At 48.1% G+C, this 25,878-nt stretch overlaps 1 protein-coding gene across 4 annotated transcripts in view; it reads right to left on the bottom strand.

Annotated features, from left to right (window-relative positions):
* Positions 1-25,878, bottom strand: part of GPC3 (glypican 3) — a 156,115-nt gene that overhangs the window by 34,079 nt on the left and 96,158 nt on the right. For 3 of the 4 annotated variants that reach the window (XR_012662711.1, XR_012662712.1, XM_075106809.1), the window contains exons 5-6: positions 24,773-24,898; positions 13,467-13,587 (exon numbers count right to left, since the gene is read on the bottom strand). Coding sequence is in view for 2 of the 4 variants with exons in the window: in XM_075106809.1 (XP_074962910.1) it covers positions 13,467-13,587; positions 24,773-24,898 (247 nt within the window). In the remaining 2 variants the exon portion in view is untranslated. The remainder of the gene's footprint in view (positions 1-13,466; positions 13,588-24,772; positions 24,899-25,878) is intronic. The other variant, XM_075106811.1, reaches the window with a different exon arrangement.

Genomic DNA, 25,878 nt, shown 5'->3' with positions numbered 1-25,878 from the left:
CATGGAAAAAATTATCTTTTATTAGCAAATACTTTCTTTATTATTTAAGCAACCCTCATCATGAGATCCGCTGGTGCTCTCCACTCCGCTTTCCTATTTCCCAGCTCTGTTTGGTTTATCCTTTCTGTGGATGGGGGCCTTGGTGGCACAGGAGCGTGCGCAAGCAGAAACTTAAGGAACATCAACAGCATCATTTTCACTTGCCTCTTTCCAAGCTCTAGAGAGCTTTCTTCCTCTCGGGAGGCAACAAAACACAATACATATTACAGAAAAAGTCAATGTTCCCTGGCACCGAGCACCAAAAGCCATTTAAGAATAAGAATATTTAAAACTTTTAAAATATCTGTAAATACCAGGATCTGCACTTCTGTCTTGCAAGAGCAAGCATGCGCGTATGTGCACACAGGTGGGCATCGCTGCCCTTCCGACCACAACATTAGCTCACAGACATAAGAGCCCATTTTGGCAGGAGGACACCCAAATTGTGGTTTCCTTATGGCCCTTCCACTTGGATGCACCTTGGCAGCACAGGCATGGCCGAGAAGAAACCTGTTCCTAATTGTACTCCTATTTCAAAGCTCAGCGCAACAAGGAGTGATCACTAATCAAATGTTAATAAAGTAGAAGCAGGCCTTGGAGCCAGAGGAGTCATTGTCAGTGCTTGGAAAAATGAGTTGGATACCTTAGCTGTTTTATAAGCAAATTCTCCTTCAGGATATCATAGGTTTTGTACTGCTGAAACATACTTTGTACATACTCGGCAGACCAAGCCCCAGGCAGCATCTCCTGTCTGCTGTGGGCAGGGTGGGCAAGGGATGGCCCCGAGATGCCTTCCCCATGCACTGCTCTTGGGGCTTCACATCAGCCTGTGGCAATGGGTGCCAAAAAGAGTGAACTGCAGCTCTGAGTTCATATTGTGTCTCTTCAGCCATAAAAATGTTCTAGTCTTTACTTCTAGCACTCAAAATACCATCTCCTGGAACAGGAAAAATCCCTACCATATATCACCCAGGGTCTGCTGGCACAGCACGACACCCTTTACTGCCTTCATGGGCTCCAGAGGAGATGCTCTTAGCTGCCAGTAAATCAGTTTTCGTGGTCACTCTCCTGATAGCACAAAGAAGCTGGTGACAGCAGTGAATTATTGGCCAAAGGGTGGCCCTCCTTTATGGATCATCAGCTTAATTCCAGATTAGCTATCAAAACTGACAACATCCCTATGGGTAAAGGAAGACAGATAAAGACCCCTAAGTGCTGGCAGTAATTAAAAATGAGCCCACACTGGACAGTAAATCTCTTTCAGCAGCAGAAGGGGCTGTCAAGCCGTTATGAATTGCTCTGGTTTGGGGACAGCAGGATGATGCCCGGGACGGGATGCTCCCGCAGACGCGGAGGTTAAGCCCTTGCTGGCACCATGGCAGGCAGAGGGACCAGCTCCTGCCTGCTCTCCCCCAGGCAGGGGAGGTGTCACTTCCCCGGACACAAACAAATGCTCATTCATTGCAGGGCACATGCGAAAAAGAGATTACTCAGGCTTTACGATCAGCTCATTCACCTTATATCCAGTTCCTTCCCCTTCCACCCTGCGGCTATTTATGGCTTGTTTTTGTGCAGCTGTAGGAAGGAACAGGACGGTGTGGGTGCCAGGCAGGGCTGCAGTGTCCAGCCCAGCCTGCTGGGGACCTGGGCAGTCCCTGTCTGCTTCCAGCTCATCTCTTGAGCTCCGTATGGATGCGAACACCAGAGAAGCTGCTTTTCTCTTTGTGAGCTGCTACAGCTCCTTCTCCTCCTTTGCATTTCTGAGACCAAACTATCACCAGTCCTTCAGCATCCCTTCCTACATACCATCATCCACCTCTGTCAAACACAGACATCCCTCAAACTCCAAAAACCCAATCATTAAACCAAACATTTAACACACAGTTGGAGCAGGCAGTAGATGATGCCTTCAGCAGCTTGTCTGCCTGTGACAGGGCCCTACCTGCTCCAGGTCTGGTGCTGCTCATGCCAGAGCTGAGGATGTCTGGTGCACAACCCAGGAAACCTGTGCCTTGATAAAGGGGAGCAGAATGCCACATTAATCCCATGGCTGCACTCTCAAACTTGCACCAGGGAAAAAGTTGGTATTTCAAGACCAGTCGGGCTTTCCGACTGCCTGTATGAATTAAACAAGGAAAGAGAGTCACCAAGAGAGGTGTCCCAACCAGGCACATAACCACCCACACCTGTCAAGGGTGGAAAAGGCACTGCAAAGATGCTCCTGTCCTCGCTACCTGCAGGGCTGCCTGCCTCAACCCCTTCCCACACTGTTTTTCACTGGCATTGTATCCCCGCTCCTTCTCCAACAAAGTTTCTCAGTCTCCTACCAGCGGCCCCAGCTCCCTTCCCCTCTCTTTTCCACCCACTCTGCATCACTAGACAGGAGAACCTGGACCAATTTCCCCACCTGTCAAGCAGCCACCCCTCAGGGGGTTGGCAACTGAGCGAAGGAGGGGTGTGGGAGCCTACATGGGCCAGGACCCATCGCTGCTATTATCCATATTTTCCATATTTTGTTTAGTTATGTTGGAGCAGAACCCCAATCTGCCATCCAAACACTGCTCAGGAAGGCCTAAAGTGCACATTACCAGAAGATAAAACATGAGACAACAAGCAAAGTAGGAGCAACAAGGAACAAGAAGACAGCCTGGGTAGACGTGGAGCAATCAACCACCTCGTTGCCATCACATCCTTCAGACATCTGAGCAGGGATGGTCTGGAAGGAAGGTGCGTAGATGCAAGAGCATCCAGGAGGACCTGTAGGTATCATACCATCTTGAGCCTCTGCTAAAAGAGCCCCATGTTTCTGTAGAGGGGGACCAGCGTGCCCAAGGCAGGGCGTGCAGCAGGGAGCGGGTCCCCACAGCTTCCTCACCGCCCAGCTCAGCCCAGCCTGCGTCGGAGTGGCTGGGAGATTTCCGCTTGGCTCAGGTTCCGGCAGACAGAGCTGCTCTCCGGCTGTCAGCGACGTCTGCCGGGGCTGCCTGCGAGACAAACATCTCGTCCTTGGCACCAGGTAGGAAACAGCGAGCTGAGAGCTGTGCCGGAAGGATTTTTTTTTTCCCCCCCTTCTCCTTCTGCCACACAAATAGAGGCATATCTCTGTCCCAGATGCTTCCCTTTTTCGCTAAAACCTCCCAGCAGAGAAGGACTTCTCAAATAATGTATTTTTGTGCACACCAGTGTCTTGTACAGAGGTTTCTGCCAGAACACCAGCCCCTCTGCCCCTGGCTGCACCCTGCCCTTCCAGGGGCTGCTCTTTCTAGCTTTACTTTTGCATTCACTTCACCCCAAAGCACTGGAAGCCCAAAAAGCTACTGCAAGCAGCTCTGCTGAATGTCCACAGAGCTGCTGCAGGGACCGAACAACTGCCTCATAAGCCAGTTACCTCCCGTCAGGCAAGACAACCCCAGTGCAGGGCTAACTACTGAGCCACTGATTTCAGCAGAGACTTAAATCAGGCAGGAGGAGGAGGACACCAAGGCAAACACCCCCAAACCTGTTAGCTAGGGAGGAGCGAGTAGCCCGTCTTGGAGGCTCATAGGTTGTGCCTAGCTGAGCCTTGGACGTGCTCCTTGAGAGCTGGGGGGTCAGTAGCCTCCAGCATCCCGTGGCCACCTCCACCACCTGACAGGCACCGCTCTGTCCTGTGTGGAGAGGAGAGCAGGGAGACGAGAGCGGGCTCCGCAGGCAGGACGGCACTGGTGATGCTGGGGAAGGCGCCCAGCTGGGGCAGGGAGCCCAGAGACCGGGGCCCTGCTGCCACAAGTATTTATGCACTTCACATTAAACAGGCATTCGATTGAGACAAACCAGACCAGAAGTAATCCCAGGAACAGGGTCTCTCCAGCCTCTGTGGTCCCTAATTAATGGCTGATGGCTGAGCGGCTCCTGGGCAAGGTCATAGCTCTCCTCTGCATTCAGAGCATGGCTGCTGCTTGCTACAACCTGAAGAGGAGAAAATTTAACTTCACGGTCACAGCTTTTCCAGAGTCAATATTGGCACCTGCCTCCTAGGATGGGCCTACACACAGGATTAGGAATCATCCCGGCTCCAGCATGGCGCTGCTGATACACTGGGGTGCAATTCATCACCAATACTGAACGTATTCGACAGAAACAGACCCTGCAAGGCTCAGGCCTCCAAGCTGCAGGCAAGAGCCCGGCCCAGAGTGATTCTCCCACGCAGGTGCACAGCAACCAGCTGAGCAGCTGAAGCAACTCAGCATTTAAATTAGGTTCAAAGCTGGTTACTTTATACCTTCCCCCAGCGAGACCCAACACTCACGGAGGAAGCCTTAAAATGCATCTACATGAGTGTCACCCTCAGCATTTAGGAGCATATGTTCTGCATGGAAAGGTCAGTAAACTCCTTCCTCACTGGTAGGCAGGAGGCATTCGAGGGCTTCTGCCAAAAATAAAAAGTAACTTCCTGCCCATCATGATACATCCTGATGGCCCAGACACCCACCCTCAGCCAGCTGCCTCCCAGCTCCCCATGCTTCACAGGACAGCATCTTCTTCCGTGTGTCCTCAGAAAGGACAACCAAGCACATTTTCTTCTTTTAAGTATCATTCCCTCACAATACAGTTGAGCGAGGCCATAGGCAATATTGTTGCAACCTAAACTTCCCCATTTGCTCTCAGCTTTACATGCTGCAAAAGGGCCATCTCTCACAGCACGTGCTCCAACAGCAAGAACTGTAACATACAACCCAGCCTTTGCAGTCAGTTACATGTCAAAACCAAGCTAAGAAGTTTAACAAGCAACAGCATTAATTGATAGAGTCCTCCTGAGCCGTGAGGGTTATTTACACCTGTCCCAACGCAGAGAGGTCAAAGCAGTCTCATGACTGGGGACAGGGTTTGCCGGCAGAGACCTGCCTTATTACAAACATCTGCTTTGTCAGCAGGTGTAACAAAAGGGGTGAGATGACAAATTATCCATTACCTAAAACATACAAAACCTCTTGCACTTTCTGACAGCAGCCTGGATGAAAGCCGCAGTGGTCTGTGCTGGCCACTACCTCCATGGCAGGAGGTGGGAAAGAGCATCAGGAGAGGTCCCAGGAACAGCCTGAGCTTCTTACCAAGCCAAGCCAGTGCTTTAGAAAAGGGTCCACCCTTTCCCAGAACAGGATTGCTGGGTGGGGTGTAAGTCCAATGCCTCTTCTAATTTCAGACCACGAAAGCTCTGGTGACATTTGCTGCAAGAATGAAGCTGTTGAGACCAGAAGAGGAACTGCTTCAGCCAGGTAACATTCTTTTTGCACGCAGCAGTAAGACATCTTACTCTGCCCTTCCTATCAAAGGGATGCCAAACCAGTGAGTGCTTTCAGTTCATTCAATACAGGTTACACGCAAATGCACAGTGGGTTGGATCCGGAAGGTCCTCGCTACCCATCTGCAGCTGCTGTCATGGACCAGATATACATTAACACCTCTGGCAGAAAAAATGCCATAAATGTGTCTTGTACCCACTGCAGAGTGGTTTGGTGAAGTAGCAGAATTACACTAGGGAAATCCCCAGCTCCAACCTTCCTGGTGCATGGAGCAGCTAGGGATGGAGCAGGAATCTCGCTGCCTGCACACCACACAAGATCTGGGCACAACACTCCCAAAGCAAAGCCCGGGATGCAGAGCAGCGCTCCTGCCAGAGCCAGCCCTCCCTGCCCACAGCAGGTCCTACAGCACTGCTTCTTCATCCCTTCCCCTGAGAACATCATGGCTAAGTGGTTACACGACATCAGTCTGGAATAAAAAGTAATGTTATTGGTAACGAGTCTTTTTCTTGGGAACAAAAGCAATCAGATTTGTTCTGCAGCCAAGAAGATCATAGGTTACCCTCCAGACCTGCTCTGGATGATGAGGATTAGCTCTCTGAATCCCAGTTCCCTCTCAGTCTGGGCCACACTTTAAAACCCTTGATATTAAGTCAAATTTTTGAGAAAAACACGTCAATGAGAAACCTACCAGTCACACCCGTAACGCTGGCGAGGGCTGTGTGCTTTGTTACTGGGGCCATCCGGGAGGACACCTATCTTAGACATCTGCTGATTAAATTACCAGCCTGAGTCACAGCACAAGGCAGCACAATTAATGAGGCCCAGAATAACTAATTAACTGTTAATTTCGTATCAATGGCTCCACTTACACAGTGTTTTGCTGTACAAGGATTCCTCCAGGTTTGTTTCCTCCACAACAGGAAAAACTCCAGTGCTGGTACAGGATATCTGGTGTTTGTTTTAAAGCACCACTGTGCATCAGCTGTGTGGTTTGGACACAAAAGCAAATGAATCTCCTTTAAAGATGGGTTTTTTCCCAGCTGATTTCCACAGCATTGTTTGGAGGCTGGTCCCTGCAGGACACACCTGAGGCACCTGCCTCCCTGCCAGAGCTGAAGCCACAGGGGCAAAGTTGAATCCCTTCTCATGCATAAGACCCTAGCAAGCAGGGAATTTCAGGGAAGGAAAGTGATAAAATGCTGTTTATGTCACCCAAAGGTTATGAATGACAAACAATAAACTAGTGTGGAGATCAGCCAAAACTGCCACCCGTCCAAGCTCAGCCCCAGCAGCTTCCTGGTCTTGCTGAGAAAAGCAGGGGGCCGGATTCACCGCCTGGGAAAGCTTTGCTGCTCCTATAGTCTCAACTCAGCTAAACATCTGTTCCCATACTAGATAAGTGGTGAAACACCACAGATGAATAAAGCAACCCCCAGAAAGGCAAGTGGGATTAGCAAAAAGGGAGCACAGGTCAGATGTTCCTTTTTCATATCAATAAAGAAGATACTTGGCTTCACACAGGAACACATCTTTCCCAGTCCTCTCCTGTGTGTTCTTGAAAGTCATTACCAGGGGAAAGAAAAACGAAAGTAGGAAGGACAAGGAAATAGTGAATCTTGTCCTAAAAAATGACAGCTCTGCAGTCCCATTATTTACCAAAAAAGGGACATGTGGGGATGGACCCAAGGACTTGGGTGCTCCAAGGAAAATCCTACAACGAATTATTTCCTCCAAAAACTAGCGGATATGAGGACTTTGGATACTGACGGGCATTTTGGCACTACCTTCAATAAAAACAACCAGTCAGTAAGAGACAGCACTCATAGCTGGGTCTATGCAGCACACAGGAGACGTTCAGGCCCTCAGCACCACTCCAAGTTTCAGCGTCACTGAGCAGCACCAGAAATGTGCCTATTTACCACCCTTTCCTTACTGAAAATGGGAAATACCTCACATACCACAGCAAACATAACTGCACAAGCAGTAAAAGCATGGGGCTTAACAGCACAGCCCTTACGCTCCTGTCTCGTGCAAGGCCATAGGCAAAACAGGCACGAAACTTCAGCAAACAGATCCCAGATCACACGTCTGTTTAAAAACACGCACGCAAACACACCGGGTCCAATTAATCCTGAGCTGTTAAAGAAAACCCATTTTGGGTGACCTGCAGGTACAGCGTTCCCACAACTAAACCTGATAAAGCCGGAACGTTTGCAGATAGGGTCCCAACGGGCGATAGCTGGCATGGGCAAATGCCAGCTCTTACTAAGATGGGAAGGAGGGGCTTGGGTTTAAAAAGCAACCTGACAGTCAGATACATTCAAATTTAATTATGTTCTTGTTACAGAGGGTCACACTTCCCCTGTTTAACTGGCCTGGCAAAATCCTGTAATTGCCACTTGCGTATGGAGTCAGAGAGCATTTACCCGGCGTGTTAACGAGAGCTGAGACACGGCTCAAAAGGAGGATGGAGTTAGTCTTTAAATACCAGGCCTAGACTTGGTGGAGCTACAGATTATTTTGTGTAGTAAAAGAAGAATTAGCTGATCCATTCCAAAATGCATTTATCATTAAAATAAAAATCTTCTGTCATTTTATTTAATAGCCTCAGTAAGAAATAATTGCAATGTCTGGTTGCTTTCAACAACGTGTGGTTTTAATGTTTTAATTGTTACAAACTGTTTAATGATGTTGAACAAAAGGCGTGTCCAAGTAATTATTGTCTTTATTAGCATTTCTTTTGAGGACTTGATAAATTATACTACACATATGCAGCACTTCAGACATTGTAGTGTTAACGTATTAAATTTAAAAGTGGAAAATTAGCCAAAAGCTACTTGTTTTGGTGCAATTTAAAAATTGTATCTTCAAGTGATAAGCATTGTGCATCACGTTATTTAACAATCTGACAGTTTGTGCATTTTTCTAATTATTATGCTGCTTCATCTGGCTAGGGAATTACAATACAGTGGGAATAATAAACATCACAAAGCCTAGCAGACCACAGAGAGACGTGATTTCACCAAATCCGTCAAAGTTGCAGATTTTTCCGGAGGGGAAATATATTCCTGAAAACTCCTCAGCTCCCCAGAGTCTCCCATAATAAACTTAATAGTTTTCCCTCCTCAGAGCCACCCAGGACAGGGTCCAGCAAGGCGGCTCCCTGGAAACCCCACACGTCTACCCCGGAGGCACCTGTGGCTGCCCCGGGCATGGAAAGCAATCATCCCGCTGTCCAGACAGCCCATTTGCAGGTTCCCCACGTGCCCCGAGCTGGGTCCGGATCTGACCCTTTGCTACCCCAAGCATCATCCCACCATGGCAGGGTTAAACCCCTTTTGCCAGTCCCCGATGCTCCGCCGTGGTCTATATTTTGAGCAAAGAGGTTGAGAGAGACTCGGACACAAGGGCATCGCACTGTTCCCAGGCCTATTTTGTTTACATTTGATTCAATCAAGTTGTGGCCTTTTGGCCTCTTTCCAAATTAACTTCTGGGTGACCTCTGTCATGCCCTCTCCCAGCAGCCAGGCTGCAGGGAAACAGCCCATTAGACCTACAAACAAATATAGGACATATTGGTTGAACAACCCGGCTCCAAACGCAGCCTATTTAAACCCCAGTGCATGCTTTTTTGCAACCTTCAGGTCTATTTTGTCTTCGGTCATTCGCACCTCTGGGCCTCCTTTTTTTTCCTTCCAGCTAGAGCTCTGTGTTTTACAGCCTCATAAAACTTCTAAATTTTGTTCTCATCCTCCTGTAAGCCCCACGAAGAGCGACGTGAGGCGCTTTCACACGGGGCTCGCCACAGGACCCGGGTCTTTACGCCGAGCACGTGAAGAAAGGCAGCGAGATTCTGCTTGGGGGGAACAGCTGTAATACTCCAGGAAATTTTGTGCTTCCCTTATTTCCAAGGAAATAAATCAAAGCGGGTTTCTCAGGGTCTGTGAAAGCATATTGCCTGGATTCTGATCCCCAAAGGGGTTTTTTTTTCAAGAGCTTATATGGTAGTTAGATTTCTGGCTAGAGAATATGCAACATGATAAAAACACAGTCCCTATACGGGGCAATAAATTACAGATTGTTTGATGTGGAAACCAAAGAACTGTCAAACTCCAGTATATCTGAAATATTCTAAATGAGCCCTTAACTCCAGTGTCTGGAAATGTACAATACGTTTCCAGGCCTTTCATTCTTGTAAAGACCCATCTCCCCCAGTTAAGTTTCCTTTTATGGATTTTATTCTTCATTTTTGGCGTTTTTTTCCCCCTTTTCATCCAATATTACAGTCTTCCTCTTAGACATGGTCCTATGATAAACACCAGGATTTTTCTAAGCATAAAAAGGGATCAGAACTGGGCACAAGATTCCACAGGTAAGTGCAGTAAGGATGGGGTAAAGCATCTGCTTCAATGGTGTCAGAGCCCCGTAAGCGCTGCAGAAAGCACACAGCCAGCTGGGGGCCAAGAGGGACAGGAGAGGCGACCAAGAGTGTCACATTGGCTGATCTGGTACCCACAGACTCCATCCCTGCTGCATCCTCGCACCAGCGTCACTCAGGTCCGCTCCCCAGAAGCTTTCTTGGGAGGAGGTTCAATAGGACGTCACCAACATGGCAGAGCACCCAGGACATGGGATAGGGGACACAGCTCCCACCTCCATGTGTGTCTTTAAAATTTGAACCCCATCCCCATCTGTCAGCCACCTAAACGTCCTTGTGGTGGGAGGAAAATTGAGTGACCAGAAGAAACAGCTCACCTTGCACATCACTTTTTGCCTGGTGTACCAAGTCACAAAAAACCCGAGCTGACACAGAATAACCTTTCAATTTCAATATAGTTTCACATGTGGGATGAGTGGAAACCCTTCTAGCTAGAAACAGACCCCATCCACTCTGGGAAATAAAAGTTCGGAACCAATTCCAACTAATTTTCCTGAAGGTGACCCTTGGCCTCCCAGCTGAGATAACAATGCTAATATTTATGGATGGGCAGTTCATGCCTCTGGGCACACAGCAAAAATAACTCAAATCAAAACTTGGTAGACATCTAACACAACTGGAAAAAAATCCTTACTTCCAATATGGCAATAATAAACCACCTCGCCCACCAACGCATGAAAAATAGCACCACCCATAATCACACGTTCGGGTGAAACAGAAATGGTCTGGAGTCTTGATGAGATGAGCAGGCACCATCGAGGGGGACTCATCCAGAAAAGACTGACTTGAGACAGCACCACTACTCAGGTAGTGAGCTTTATTCATTTTAGCTTGATAAAGGTGCTTGAACCAAACTTACACAATCTGGCAAATTTTTACTTCTCCTCCCCTCTGGGTTAAGTTTTCTATACTCCTTTCAGGCCCTGTGGATTTTGTTCACAACACCGTTCTCTTTTCAAACTGCAGAAGTTTGATGGGACTTTCTCATATACGTGTGCGCACCTACCAGATTCAGTCTGAGAAGACACGAACTAATGAGCGAGCATGATTTCTGCACACAACACATTCACCAAACTCAAGCAAGCTCAAAAATGTGGCATACTGCTGAAAGAACACACATTTTTCAGCAGCATGAGCAGCCTGGAATAAATCGAAGCCAAGTCATCAGCAAATTACAGACATTAGCAAAAATCTGCAAGTAAAAGTAAAAGCTGTGGAACTCTTAACAAATATCACACCAACTAGCATGGCTCCTGAGTCTACCCACATCCACAAAATCCAAGCTGCATCTCCAACACGACACGTGGGGAGGAATTCATTATATGGTACTAGATTCACAATTACTAGTAGTCACATGGGGAATCCAGTTTACAGCTCTGAGCACTACAAACACTTCAAAAGGTGCTCTTTTCTCCAAAAGATTCTGGATGTTTGAAAACCCTTAATAGTTGCTGTTGGCTTAAGCTTGGTGGATCAGGAGATCTTTACCCCTCCCCAGCCCGGGAGTCCCCACTGATTCCCAGATCTGAAGCCAACACCTGAAAAACACAACTGTAATCCATCCAGAGCTGCTCTTTTCACTTTTCCTACTCTCTGGCATTCAAGATGCATTCCAGATGTGAATGAGAGCACAAAACTTCAGTAGGCCAAGAAAGTAAGCGTGATGGTGAGCTATGACACCCCAAATCCCAGATATAAGTGACCTCTGCAGTTACTTTCCCAGTAAGCTACCTACCATTGAAGACCCTCCGCAGGAATAGCTAGGTTAATAATGAATTTTCACAAATCATTTCACATTTTCTCCTGGTTTTATTCTCAATCCCCCTCTTTCTCAAACACAACTTTACAAGAGGGTTCAATATCTTTCAGACTCTTACACTTAATGCTGTTTAAACCAAAACAACTCACCTGTCCCTCATAACACATTCCAATACCATATTGCAAGCCAAGGAGGGGAAGCGCTATAAGAGATCACGACCAAGCTGATAGTATTCACCCCCTTACCACTATTTTTCCCAGAGTAGTGGCTGACAAAGACACTCTGCTGCTGCAAACAGCTAAGTTCAGCCCGGCAATGTTTACCCAGGGTCTCTCATTCCACAAATCTCTGCTCCTCAGCAGCCTGAACTGTTCAGCAAAGACCTAACTTGACCCAATCTGGCAGCCAGCATTTCACAACCACTTTATGTCAGCAGTTTCAAGTACACTAATAACCATGTTTTGTTCAGTGCGACTTTCTCACTGTGAATGGCAAAATATCATTATCACCTGCAGGTTGAAGCCTGCCCTCTACCCCATTTAATAGGGAGCTGATTATGCTATTTTCTCCCCCCCTTAAATAATTATGGGCTGTTGGCAGATGGCATGGCTCAGCGCGGGGAGGCAAGCGGGAAGGCAGAGTGGGCTGTGCTGCCCACCATCAGCTCCCACATGCCGGGGTGCTCCTGGGGACCCCGAATCCCTCGCTGCATCCTGCTCCCAGACAGCAGCTAATGAGGCGTGCCTGCAATGGAAGGTGCAGGGGTTAAACCAGAAACTGCTATGAAAACAGTCCCTGGCAGTCGAGGGAGCAGGAAAGCAGAGGTTAGCAGAAAAGTCGCTAAGCCAGCAACTCCAAACAGACCAGCCCTCGCAGCCCACCCAGTTGGGAAGCAAAGCTGGACTTAACCCCAAGAACCCACTGCTGCCCAAAGCCTCAGGCCGAAGTGACCCTGAACAAAGTCCCCATCACTAAGAGCTCTCTCAGGAAAGGCTGGGCAGCTCAGCTGTATTAACAGACAGCATTACCACCCGAGTATTTGCCCTGCAAGGTCCCAGCACTGTATGTCCCTGGAAAGTACAGAGGTCCAAGCTATTAGCCTACTGAAAAACATTCCCTCTGCGAGTTACTCAGTGACACAGAAAGGAGAGCAGAGTCCAGAGCCGGACCCCAGCCCAGATGGCCTGAGGCAACACTGCAGAAGAGCTCTGGGAAGTTAACAATCACAAGCTGAACGCCATGCAGAGGTGCCACCTAATCTCTTGGCAATGGTGGGGCTTGTTCACAGACCTAACCTGGCCTGGCATAACAGGTAGAGACAAGATACTGCTTGTCCTGGCAAGGATGCCAGGTCTGAGACCGTGGGAAGGAAGCTCCCTCTCCAGCTGAAAGGGTCTCATCCAGCTCTGCCACTTCCCCATTCAATGCTAACTTGCCCCGGTAGTTACTGGGAGTGAATGCCCAGGGTGCTAGAGCGAGAAAACAAGTGACCCGCTCTGCCAGCCCCGAGCAATGCCAAAGGGGACTCCTACACCAGAGGGGACATCAGGCACGTGCCACATAGACCCCTGCCAGCACCTCGTGCTTGGGGGCACCATAGCAACGCCATCTTTCTTGGTCCTCCATTGCATGGGGGATGGATGCCCAGCAACCACACATCCTCCTGGGCGCAGGCAGAGCCCTGGAAGGCTGCAGCGCACATGCCCTGCCGCTCCTGCGGCACTCGCAGAGCACCACGCCAGCGTGCATGAATCAGGATCTGCCTCACGTGCCCTGTGAGGCTGGTACTGCGCGGGGCCAAGGCAGCACTGGCTCTGCACACAGCTGCAGAAGATGGAGATGCCCTGGGTTGTCTGGCTGAGCACAAAGAAAGCGTGGGGGAGGCCTGACTGATTTGGAAACCGCCCACTCTGAAGCCATCCCTGCTGGCAGGCCTGCAACAAACCTGGTTGATGTGTTTCAGCTTGTCAATAATCTGGCTGATCACTGGCTCAGGACCTTTTATCTTCACCTCATGGTTGCCAGGCTGAGCTTTTGCTCCACTCCTTGTGATTTGGGGACTGTACCTGTGGAAGTGAGAACAGAGGAGACCACAATGGGATGGGCTAATACAGAGGAGATCTTTACAGTTCAGTACAAACATAAGAAATCCCAAGATAAGCGCCAGCCCTTTCCAAAACAGAGAGCACAAAACAGTTAATAATGACAAAGAAAAGACAGAAGATTCCCAGAAATATTTCTGCTCTGCCTTTGCAAAGCAACAAGATGATGTACTTGTATCACTTGAGGACAATGAAGTCCTTTCCAGTCCATTAGTAACCAAGGAATACATTAAACAGTATACAACAGGGATAAATATTTTCACATAACTTGCACCCAAGAGTCCTAAGAAAGCTGGCTCAGAAATTCTGGCTTGCTCATGTTTGTTTAAAATAAATCTTGGCAGACCACAGAGACTCCAGTACAAGAGCAGTAGTGTTGTGCCCACAGCCAAAAAAAATGAGTGGGATGACCCAGTTAACTGCAAGCTGATTAGCATAACATCAACCCCCTTGCAAAATAATGACTATCACTGATGTGTGATTTCAATAATAAGGAATTAAAGCATCAGAATATAATTAATGCTGTCAACATTGCTAATGGAAAATAGGTGTTGTCAAACAATCCTGATTTCAGTCTTTGATGAGATCCAGCCTTGGGGATCAAAGTAACGGCTTCGACAGAACATACCTTGACTTTGGTACGGTGCTGGGCTCTCTGCACCACATGATCTCCCAATTTACATGGGTATCGTGCAAGTCAGTAAAACACCCATAAAGCAGATTAAGAGCTGGCAGAGAGATCTCCAGACGCAGCTCTCCACAGGGACCCTCCCCGAGCTGCCAGAGGAGCTCTGCAGAAGAGGGCAGCCAAGCCTGTGCTCAGCTTCTTCATTGGTGATTAAGAAAGAAATATAAATTCACTGCTTCAAAATTTATGGAGTGGCAAAGTTTATCAGAGTGATAAAAGCAAGGAGAAGAGGGACAGAGGGATCGCCACATGCTTGCCTTTGGAGGAATGAGTTTCTATGCTTGGTACCTAGGTAACAGCTCGTGATGCTCGGGACGTGAGACAAGTGTGTCTGCACTAACCTCAAAGTCGGCTTCAGGACCAGAAAGCGGCTGCTACCACTGACTGCTGGCAGCCACAGGTGTGGCACAGAGCACACTGATGACTTCTCGAGCTGAGGGTTGATGGTATTCATCACAGCCCCAATGACAGGCTGTGATATTCTACAAGAACAAAACAAGTCCTCATCTCCAAGAGCTGACAGCCTGAGCACATGCTGCCAAACCTCGGCACAGCCTGTGAAAGCAAGATTGCCAAGATAATACCAAGCACCAGTCTGCTTTACTGTACATCTGTTTTTCTGGTGCCATGGGTAAACACGATTAATATTCCTTTCTGCAATTCATCTCCTACACATTATGTCCTTACCCAACTCCCAGCACCAGCCCCAGTGACTGCCTCCCCGTCTGCCAGCTCCCTGCTCCCCTGCCCACTAATCCTTCATCCCCACACTGCTGGGCAAGCTCAGGCGATGACAGTCAGCCCTTTTTACAGAGGCTTTGGGGAGGAAGTGGGACTTCAGCAGGGATTTAAAGGAGAGGGGGGAGACAGGAGGGATGGTGGGGCCAGCTCAGGGAGGATGCTTTGCTGGGGGAGAAAGCAAGAGTCACAAGGACATACAGCTAAACAGCTGTCAGGGCACATTGGTTTCAGGGATACACAGCGGGGTTGGCCCCACTTAAACTCTAAACTAGGAATGAGACAGACTCAGACATGTGGGGATGCAAAGGCAACCCCAGGTTTATACTGGTGCAGCAGGAACCTGCCCCTGATCTGAAATATTTGCATCATTTAAAACACAGGACTGAGGCCAATTTCCATGCCAAGGCTTTTTTGGAGCAGGAGTTTTATGTACAGGAATGCTCTGCATCCCCTGCTGGGTCCCCCAGCGCTGGGCACTCCCCATACACTGCTCAACTGAGGGCTGATGATGCCACAAGATGCTTCGCTGAAAGAGATGGCAGATGAAGGATGGGAGAAAGGAGGTGTTTGTGCCTCTAAGAGGAGCACATGCCTGTGTATATTCATGTTTCCAAATGTAAACAGCTTTGTCCACGTACAGGAGAAGCATCACTGCAAAGCAGAAACATCAACTCGGGTCTCACAAGCCCCACCAGCTCCTCAACACTGGGGCAGCTGCCCGCACAGTCAACCCACCATGCAGCACCTCAGCTGCAGCGTGGTGCTGCTCAGGCATACTGTACTGACTCCAACAGCTCTGTTCTCTGCCCAGACACCTTTCCCCATGCTGGGGCCTCCTAACAGGACTCAACATTTTGCAAAACACATGCTTTTTTTTTTAAATACTTGCACTATCCTGGGAAGTATAAAACACCCCTATACCTGAGACACAATAGCTCCCAGTTCAGAAGAGCACTTACACATGCAATTAGAGGCTTGTTGTAGGCTGAAAGCTAAATGACTGAAAAGAGTGAGGCCAGAGAGAACCAGGCTGGATCCCAGCCTGCAGCAGCCCATGCCCAGGAGAAGGTCTGGTTTCCTGGCACAGACGGCCAGCGGGACCATATGGTCCGAGCACCATCTCGTGGGAAGATGCTGCTGCCGCAAGCACAGACCTGCCCAGCTATGCAAACACTTGGGCTTAACGTTTTGCAGGGGAACAAGGCACTGGCAGCAGGGAACCATTAAACCTGCCGCATATTTGTCACACAGTCACCTAATACCACCGTGCCAACCTGACAAGCACATCTGGCAACTGAACATAAACATTAAGACACATGACTTTTCAGATACCAAAGAAATTACCATTTTTTGGTGTGACTGTAAATTTCATTTAAAACACTGATGGTACTTTAGAGTACATATCCGAAAAGTCTCCTGTAGCTTAAGAGATTTAACTAGCCGGATAAATGTCCCATGGGTGTTTTAGCAAGAGCAGAACCAAGCCCATTTGGTGCATACCTAAATTAATACAATATCTCTCCTAAACAGTTTTATACAAAGAAACTCAACAGCTTGGGTTTGTGTGGGCAAAACCCCTTCTGAAATCCACCCAACAACTGCCAGAGAAGATTTCTGTAGCCTACATGATGTCGTACAGGAGGGAGGAACCCAGTACTACGGCAGTAGTCCACCACACCTACATGTCCAAAGACTGAAATTGTTCTCCAGAAGGCTCCGCTAGACTGGTGAGGACCTCAGGTGACTTCCCCCAGAGGGACAAACCAGAAGAGGAAGCAAACCTGAAAGCTTTAGCAGAGGGATCTCTCCCTAAAACAGTGATGCTGGAGAAGCAGAGTGCTACTGCCTGGTGCTTCCCACCTGGCCAGGCACAAGGGAATGTACTAGGCCCAAAATTAACCGTTTGCACCGTTACAAGAAGTCATTTGAAGCAGCAAGGCAGTGGGCACTGCAAGCTGCACGTCTTTGAGCATGAATCGCAAAGACCCAGATGTATGGGGACACGCTACATCCGAAGAGGCAGAGATGAGCTCCTGCACGGCTTCGGTACTTCAGGGCATGCTGCCTCTGTGCTGGGGAGCTGAGACCTCCCAGCACGCTCAGGTACAAGGGGGCTACTAGCTCCCCCCGCCCACACACCAGGGCCAGGCTGGCACAGCGTTCAGGCACGTGGAATGCAGGCAAACGAAGGGTTAAAGACTTTGAAATGTAGCTTCCGTGAGGGGCAGACATTCCTGAAATGCCAGAAAAGCTGGAAAAGGCAGCTGGCACCCCTCCCTTCAGCCTGGGCCAAGCAGCCAGGCCTTTACGTGGCAGAGAGATGCCTTTGCAGACCGCATCGAACTGGAGAACAGGGGGCTCCCAGGGCAGTCCCCATGCAGGCTCCCCCACGTCCCACCAAGCTGCTGCTGGGCTGGTGGGCTTGCAGGTCCCATTGCAAAGCAAAGCCAAAGCATCACCTTCCTCTTGTGTTCCCCAGCCACAGCTCAGCAAAGGAGAAATCTCAGAGCCATCTCGAGCTGCTTTCAACATATGCCAATAAAACAGACCCTTCTGCAGGACACGTGCCACTCTCTGAAACCCACCACATACCTCTGCCATGGTGATATCAGCATTAACAGTAAATATGCACAGTGGATGAAGTCCACCCATACTCCCAGGGGGTCCCTGTGCCAAAGGGATATCAGTTTTGCAACATGAGCATTGTCTGGCTTCCACTTCATAAGCAAAGCCCAAAATACTTTCCTCTTTGACGTGTGTTGACGTCAGTCAGCAGCATCTCCTTGCCTGGGCTCCCTGGGTATGGGCTCTTGCTGGGGACATGGTATTTTCCAAAGACAAATGTCACATTGTAAAATGTGCTGATAAGCAGGCCTTGCTAAAAATTACTTTAAAGACAACCATCTGATGAAAACACTAATGATCTGAGGTCTTCTGTGAGGATACCACAACTACAGACCCTTCCTGCTCCTTATCCACCAGCCATAAATGCCAAAGTATGCAGTCAAATTAAGGGATTTTCCCCTCCTTTCCTCCCTACCATCCACACGTCTCCTGTGAATGTTTGGTCATTGCAGTCCAAACGCAGGTCTTTCCAGGCTTTCATTTCAGAGCAAGGAAGACAAGACAACAAATGCAATTTAAATAGATGGCAATGAATGTAAAATGTGTGATCATCCTACTTGGCCATGCTAGACTTAGAGATGAGTTACTGCAATGCCTGACGTGATTTAGAGAAAGTAACCCTGTAAGTCAAGCATAAAGAATTACACCTTTTAGAAAAAAGAAAGTAAGTTTTTCATTCAAATAACAATTAATTCATGCCTGCCTTCCAGATGTGAAATATTTATTCAAATGCAGCTCCAAAATTTAAACAACATGGCATCCATTGCAGGCTCTTCCTCTACTACCTCTGTTCACTGAATCACACTTGTTTGAAGGAGCGGATGGGGGACAAATACAACAGACTGCTACAAGACACAACTACAATATAAGAGAAGAGGTTTCATTGCACAGGACTTAATAACCGAGCCTGAGAGCATAGCATTTCCAGCACCCGCAACCCCCTCAAGCTGCTCTGCACTTCAAGACACGACTTACTACAGGCCATGTGTGCTGGTGACACCAAGTCCTCACCACACAGAAGGCAAAAAGATACAAAAAAGAGGAAACAGGAGAGGAAAGTTTCTCCCCCACATTCCTGCAGGAAACCAAGTCTTATCTCCAGCTGGTTTTCATGGGTCAGTAAAGGTGGGTGCAGTGGTGATGACAACATTTTACCCTCCCCAGCCCTGCTGCCTTTCGGTTTGGTGGGACAACCTTAGCGTTACATCAGCGGTGCTAGTGGCAGGAGCACAATGTCTCAGGTAATCACCTGGTTCTGAGAGATAGGACTTCAAGAAGGAATAGCAAAAATAGTAATATTCATAGCAAAACAATGGGAGTTTGTAGGATAAAAGGACAGAAGTGTCCCTCCACTCTTACTTCAGTTGAGTAAAGTTCAAGACAAATAGATTATGGAAAAATTGGCTAAATCTGAGACAAAGCAGCAGGCTTAACTGAGGAAGATTCATGATCTTCATTTCTGAAATACTCTGGAAACAATTATGGCCACTCAATAACACACTGAATTTGCCTACTATCCTTTCATTATAACTCACATTTGCTACAAAGCTATGTTTTATGTGCTTGAAAAGTTATACAACCTCCCTCTTTGGGGACTCCATTGTATCAGATATTTTGCAGCACTGCCAGAAATAACCAAACCCTTCACGAACTAAAGGGTTATTGCTGGCACAGAATTTCCTTTGTTCCAATTACAGAATCTCATTTTTCTCGCTTGCTTCCAATTGTGCTTTCATTGTTTGATTTGTATGATTAAAACAAACCACAGTACGTTGGCAACAGCAGGGAAATCTGAGACTTCCAGCTTGAAGAAGAGAATCTGGCAAGGTGCTAAAAATATATTAATTTGGAATTGGTATAAAGAGAACAAGAGTTATGCTGGTGATTTAGATTAATGTACAAGTTTGTCTTGAGAAATTTGGAAATGGCAGTATCCAACAGTAATACTTAACATGCTTACAAGTTGTGCAGGGGGCAAATGTTGCTGCCATTCTATTCAGAACAGCTTGAAAGGAATATACTTGTGTAAGCAGATTATTGAACTCTGAGAATTTAGATTTTAATAGGCTTTTAGTATTAAATGCTGCAAAACCCTGATACTATATATAAAGGCTTAAATCACTTTTGAGATTCAGACACCTAACTCCTATAGAAACAGAGATGAGTTCGATATCTCAACACCCACTCGACTTAAGCTGAAGTCTTTAAATGAGCTAATTATTCAGTCAGAACTTCAGTGATAAGAATCACCTTCTGTTTTTTCTCTACATTGGATGGAGATAAGGCTAAGAGAGACTGGACAACATCCTCTCACCACCCAACACCACCAGCATGAGGGAAGGTGGGAGGATGGTGCATGAAGTCAAACAGAGGCAAGGAAGGGCACAATGGCAACCCTTGCTTAGGCAGGTTTAAGCTGTTGCACACCCACCCTGTCTACATGTCCAACCCTCTGCTATCTCAGGCAAGTGCCTGTCAATTGACAGAGCCCAGGAAAGCTGCAAAGAGGTGCACAGAGATGCACAGGGACAGAGGGAGATCCAGCAGGCCTGGTCTCCAGCTACCACGAACGCCCAAGCACTGTGACCCCTCAACAAGGTCTTTGCAAGTAGCAGAGCGTGTCACATGTGGCTTTTGCTGCGAACCTTTGTGGCGTCCCATGAAAGCACAATATGTTTCTGCACACTTTGAAAAGTGTGAAAACTAGTAATGTGTTGTCTTTTATTTTTTCTTCCCACTTTGGCTTATGTTCTTCAACCACACAGCAACAGTACAGCAAAAGACACAGGCACGGCTCTGCATGACCAGAAAAAACAACCTTCCTCATATGGTTGCCACTGTTTTCAAGACATTATTTCAAGGCACCCCATCCTAAACCCACATAAGGAATGGCAATCTAACAGATCAAACCTCAGGAAGGATGATGAATTCTTGCCATTAGATGGACCAACTTGGAGAAGCAAATGAGATGGACAAAGGACCGCAAAGTAAGACTCAGTAAAAGAAAATGACGGGTGAATCATATTAAAAATGCTGGAATACACAAAGCAGGACAACTGATGCTGATCCATCAGCAGAGAACATTATATGTCATCCCCACCACGAGCCAGGGTGTAGAAAGCCCTCAGTCAACAGGTCCTCAGTACTCAATTTCAGGGGGCTGCACCAGGCAATGAGTGCACCTGCTGCATGCATAACCCCACTCCATTGGTGGGAAATCTCAGAGCCAGGGATGAAACAAGAACACAGCTCAAGTAGAGTCAGACCTTGATCACAACAAGCAGAGTAGAGTCCATGCAGAACTGCACTGAAACAGTTTGTTTTGTTGGGAGAAAAGTACAATAAAATGTTCCAGCCAGCTGCATTGCATTGGAGTCCCAGAGGAACCTGCCAGAGGGAGTTAAGGGCAGGGAGGAAACAGAGGATGGTTCAAGGCTCAAGCTGGGAAATGAGATGCAGTGGAAAGGCATTGAGCACTCCTCATGGACATGGCATGACAAGGCATGGACACCCGGTCCATGGGCAGGAGGAACACACTCACTCTCTCCTAACAAAGCACTGGGATAAACAGAACAGAGTAAATACTGATTCAGAAAAAAACACAAGAGAAGGAGCGTAGGAGGCCGAAAGGACTGTTTGCGTCAAATCGCAGGATACACGTTGTCGGTATTATCTAGTACTTGAGTGCATTGGCAAGGGGCTGTGAAGTTGCTATTCCAGGCTTGATTTAACATGTTATAGGAAAAGGGCTTAGTATAACTAGCAAATTTGTTGTGACAGAGAGGTCAGAAAACAGATAAACCAGTAGGGCTCCTTTCTCTATCTTAATTAACACTCAGGTACTGCATTAAAGATGTGAGAGGTAAATAGCCACAAACCCTACAGGGACACTACCAAAGCCCAGACATGCCCATATGGATGCTCACACTGAGCTCTCAGACACAGCAATGCCCAAGAAGTTTTACCCATCATCTGCACAGCACCAGACATGGAAACAGGTGGAAACATGGCATCCACCCAACCATCACTCTCTCCTGGTCTTCACCAGATGCTGCAAAGCTTTCAGCAGCTCTAGCAGGTGCTTTCTAATCTATCCCTAGGGTGGGCACCTCATACTACTATAGGAATTGCAAGGTGCCTCCCTCGAGCCCCACCTGCCACTCCACAGGGACATGGGTGATCCTAGATCTTCCTATGGATGTCCCAGAAACTCGAAGAGGTCTCAGGTTGCACATGGTGCCCATGCTCAGGCAACTCAATCCTGCCCTGAGGTGAAACATATCCAGCTACAGCAACCATGCACAGCAGGTTAAGTGCAAGGCAGGAATGTCTCCTCCTGTCCAGCCTGCTGAACTTTCAGTCAGGTAGATCTGATTAGCAAAAGCCAATATCCAACAAAGCAAGAGGGAGCATTAAGATATAAAGTATATTTTACATACACAAAACCTAGAAAATCAGACCCTTCTCTCTAGGAGCCATTATATATGTGGGACAACTAGCAGGTCAGCAACCTGAAATTAATACTAGATATTCAAAAGCCACCAAGTTTCTTGCAAAGAGTAGCAAGATGAAGTTTGATGACCAACAAGTGCGCATCAGTCCAACAGAAGAATTGCTGTAGCCATGCCAGAAACGCTCCAGTACATAAGGCACATTCTCAGAGCAGCTTGCGAAAGAGCTCCTATGCAGTGAACAGCTGCTTGGCTCCCTCTTGGGGAAAACACTGAAATAAAGAAACTGGTAGTTTGGAGTACTCGAGCACCATTACCTTAAATGCTCCTGATTTTCAGGAATCCTCCCAGACTCTCTGAAAGATGCCACGCTGGGAAGTCCAAGCATGTGAAGCAGTCAGTTTTGGCTCCACAGGAAACAGTGCAATTGGCTTTAGAGACCATTTTAACTACATGTTTGCTTCTGTTTGAAACATACTGCAAATGGGTCCTGGGAGAGGAGTACCCTGGACCATTATCTTAGTTCAGCTTTACTTAGGTGAGTTCCCCCTGTAGTTTCATCAGCAGAAACACCACTAGGTATGAGACACTTTCACAGCCTATGGAGAGGGTCACGCTGCCAAGTGTTACGGCTGCAGATGCTAAAAATACAAGGTGGGAAGGCAGTCAATGCATTTAAGGGGCAACAGCTATCTCCATTTTGTGCCTCCATTTGCCCTCCCTCCTGAACACCCCTGCCTTCACATGGTTAGCCAGCACAGGTTTCCCCCACCAGGACACCAGTGAAGTCCCCCCGAGGGGATGGGGGATTTAACCCTCAGCACCCCTCTCCGCTCGCAGCAAAGAACACCAATATCTGCCTGCAAGGGAGTTGTTACTAATATTTCATAGGAGCTGGCAGAGGTGGTGACATCTGTGCAACAGATCAGAGGGGGCAAGGAGGAGAGGACAGGAAAGGCACCCTCTCTTCAAGCACAGCGGAGGATTTAATCCTCAGTTTAACAGCCAGGCAGCCAGGGGCTGAAATCTCAGTGCCCCCTTCATGTACACACACTTTATCCTCTCCCTACCTCACCCCCTCTGCATGATGTGGCACCTATGTGACCTGCCATATTGTGCCACCAACACCGCAGCATTGCAGCAGGGGACCTAGGGTGACATCTCTGCCTATGACAGTCCACCGGTATTCTCACAGAAAGCTGAAGAAGGCTATCATCTAAAGTCATGCTTGATCTGCAGATAACTCTGAACTTACATTTGCAGGAGGATCTGGATTCAGCACCTTTCCATTGCTGTCACTGCACCCATTCGTGGCCCTGGTGAACTGTCATAAGCAAAGACCTCACCCTAGGTCCTCCCCTGCAAAGCCGCAGTGTTTATAGCACTGTTTTAAGAAGCTTTAATTAACAACCAGTGAGACAGTATTGAAATAATCTTTTTTCTCCAATTGTACTTCTCAGGCATGGAAACTTAAGATTTTCCAGAAATAGGTACACATAGAGGACACATTTTTCCTTAGGCAACGTAAGTGCATTTTATTAAGTGTGTGATCTTATATGCTTGAGCAATTTTTTTCAAAATATAGTTTGATGCTATTTTGGTCTCTTCAGTGTTTCAGGTCAGTATTGCAAGCACAGGCTAATTACCACCTGAGGTTACTGATCATGAAGTCATAATTAATATCTCAACATTTCACCACTTCCTGATTTTATTTCTATTTCTTCCCTTATGCAAACTACTTAATAGCAAAGGATGCTTTGCAAAGTAGGCTGATTAGAGGAGATTTATGTATAATTATAAAAAACACTTAAGTTCTACTTCCACATTCTTTAAGCATTCCTGAGGGGCATTTTTTTTTTTTTTCAAGGAAAAAAATCTCCATTTCTATTAACACTTCCTTCCCCTTTGTGCTATTAATCCTCTACTTGCCCATCTTCATTAACCTCACAGTTACTGCCAGGGCATCCTCAGAACCAGCAAGTAGGGCAGGGAAAAGCAGCCAGGGCATGAGTTGGACCCTGGCGTGAATGGCTCCATCCAGAGAGGACAGCCAGGCCTCGGGTGCGGGATGATGGTCAGAGGGCAGCAGTGGCACCACCAGAGCTCAGTGGTCCTGGCCTCCTCCAGCACAGAGCCATGGTCAAGGAGAAACCCAACAAGGTGGTCTCCTTGTCACTCCTTGGATCAGGCAGGGGATGCCAGCCCTGCTGTCCCGCTACCACTGCACAGAGCCAGGTTGGAGACATCCCCACCCCAACACCGTGCATGGAGGCAATTGCCCCCATTGCTACCCCGGAGGAGCCACCCCTGGCACCACAGTGCACCCTCCCATGGGAGCACAGCTGTGCTGAGCTGCTGCTGCTCTCCCCTCTTGGTTTGCCACTATCGACCCACCCCAACCAAAAGCAGTCATGGCTGCAGGGTTTTCACAGCAGAGTGCAGAAAACTCAGCGGAGGGCAGCACACCACCACTTCTCTCCGTGCAGACTTTCCACATCCATCTCAGCTGCAGCACAGGGGGACAGCAGCTCTGTAAAAGGTTTCTTAAGGGAACGAGCATTGTCTCGGCCACAGACCACTCCTGCACCTGGCTAACAAAAGATAAGCGGTGCTGTGGAGAGAGAGGAAGTGAGATGTGATTCACCTCTCCATGACTTCTTGTCCATTCCAGCAAAGAGTGTCGTTCTGAACAGCAGAGCTGTGGTTGCAGATGTACTCTGGTAAGCTGCTGTAAAAACTGCTGTGGGACTTCAGCTTCGTAATGAGTTCCCTGGAAGAAACAGGGGAAAAATGGTGCTCAGTTAAAAGATTAAAAGAAGGTGTGGTTGGTGTATTTTAACCAGTAAAGGTAGTCACGCGAACACAAGAAAGCAGCTGGATGCAAACAAACCATGAAGCATCAGTCTTATTTCTGACCTCAGGTAGCATTTTGCACCATTCCCTGATGTGATTCACTCAAGGGCTGAACCCATGTTTCTTGGGGCAAAACCACTGGTGATGGGAGGGATGCTGGGGTAGCAGAACCTCAGCCCAACCATGCAACACACCAAGGCCAGACACACCCTCTGCGCTCTCACAGCACCTGAGGAAAGGTGCTGCTGGCTCAGGCCGTGCAAACATGGGATGCACCTGAGCAGCAAGTGCCCAGGCTGCCAGCTGTCCCCTCTGCTTTGCAGAAGGCAACAGAGGTCCTTCAGGAAAGGACAGCCTTCTCACTTGGTCTGCCTGACATCAGCCGTGCAACATCCGTGCAAGGGAACGTGGCATTTTTGGTGGCAGACCAAAGAAGACACTCTCAGCACAGACCTATACAGAGGCGTAACACTGGGTTTCATGCTTAACTGTCAAAAATATACAATTTCAAGGCGTACACTGGGCTGGCCATGGAGTCACAGTCTGCATTCAAAGGGCCAGGTTACACTCAGCAAAGTGGCCCTGCCCTGGGGAGGCAGGAGGAACCTCAGAAGCAGTGACTGCACCAGACAGAGGGAATGCAGATCAGGCTGCACCCCCAACCCTGCACCTTCCCTTCCCAGCACCAAGGACCTTTGTCCCCTGCAGGTCCCCTTCAGCAGCAGTCCAGAGGTGCCAGGACAGAAGCTGACCCAGGGATGCTGACAGCCACCAGAAAGGGGACAGGAGCTGCAGGAACAGGATGCGCCCGTGCCCCCAGCCCAGGTCAGCCCCTTCGGTGGCACTCTGCAGCTGTCAACGGGGAACACCAGCAGATTTAATTAGCTAAATCACACA

This window comes from Phalacrocorax aristotelis, chromosome 11, assembly GCF_949628215.1.
Source record: "Phalacrocorax aristotelis chromosome 11, bGulAri2.1, whole genome shotgun sequence".
Taxonomy (NCBI): domain Eukaryota; kingdom Metazoa; phylum Chordata; class Aves; order Suliformes; family Phalacrocoracidae; genus Phalacrocorax; species Phalacrocorax aristotelis.
This window is presented reverse-complemented; position numbering and strand designations above follow the sequence as displayed.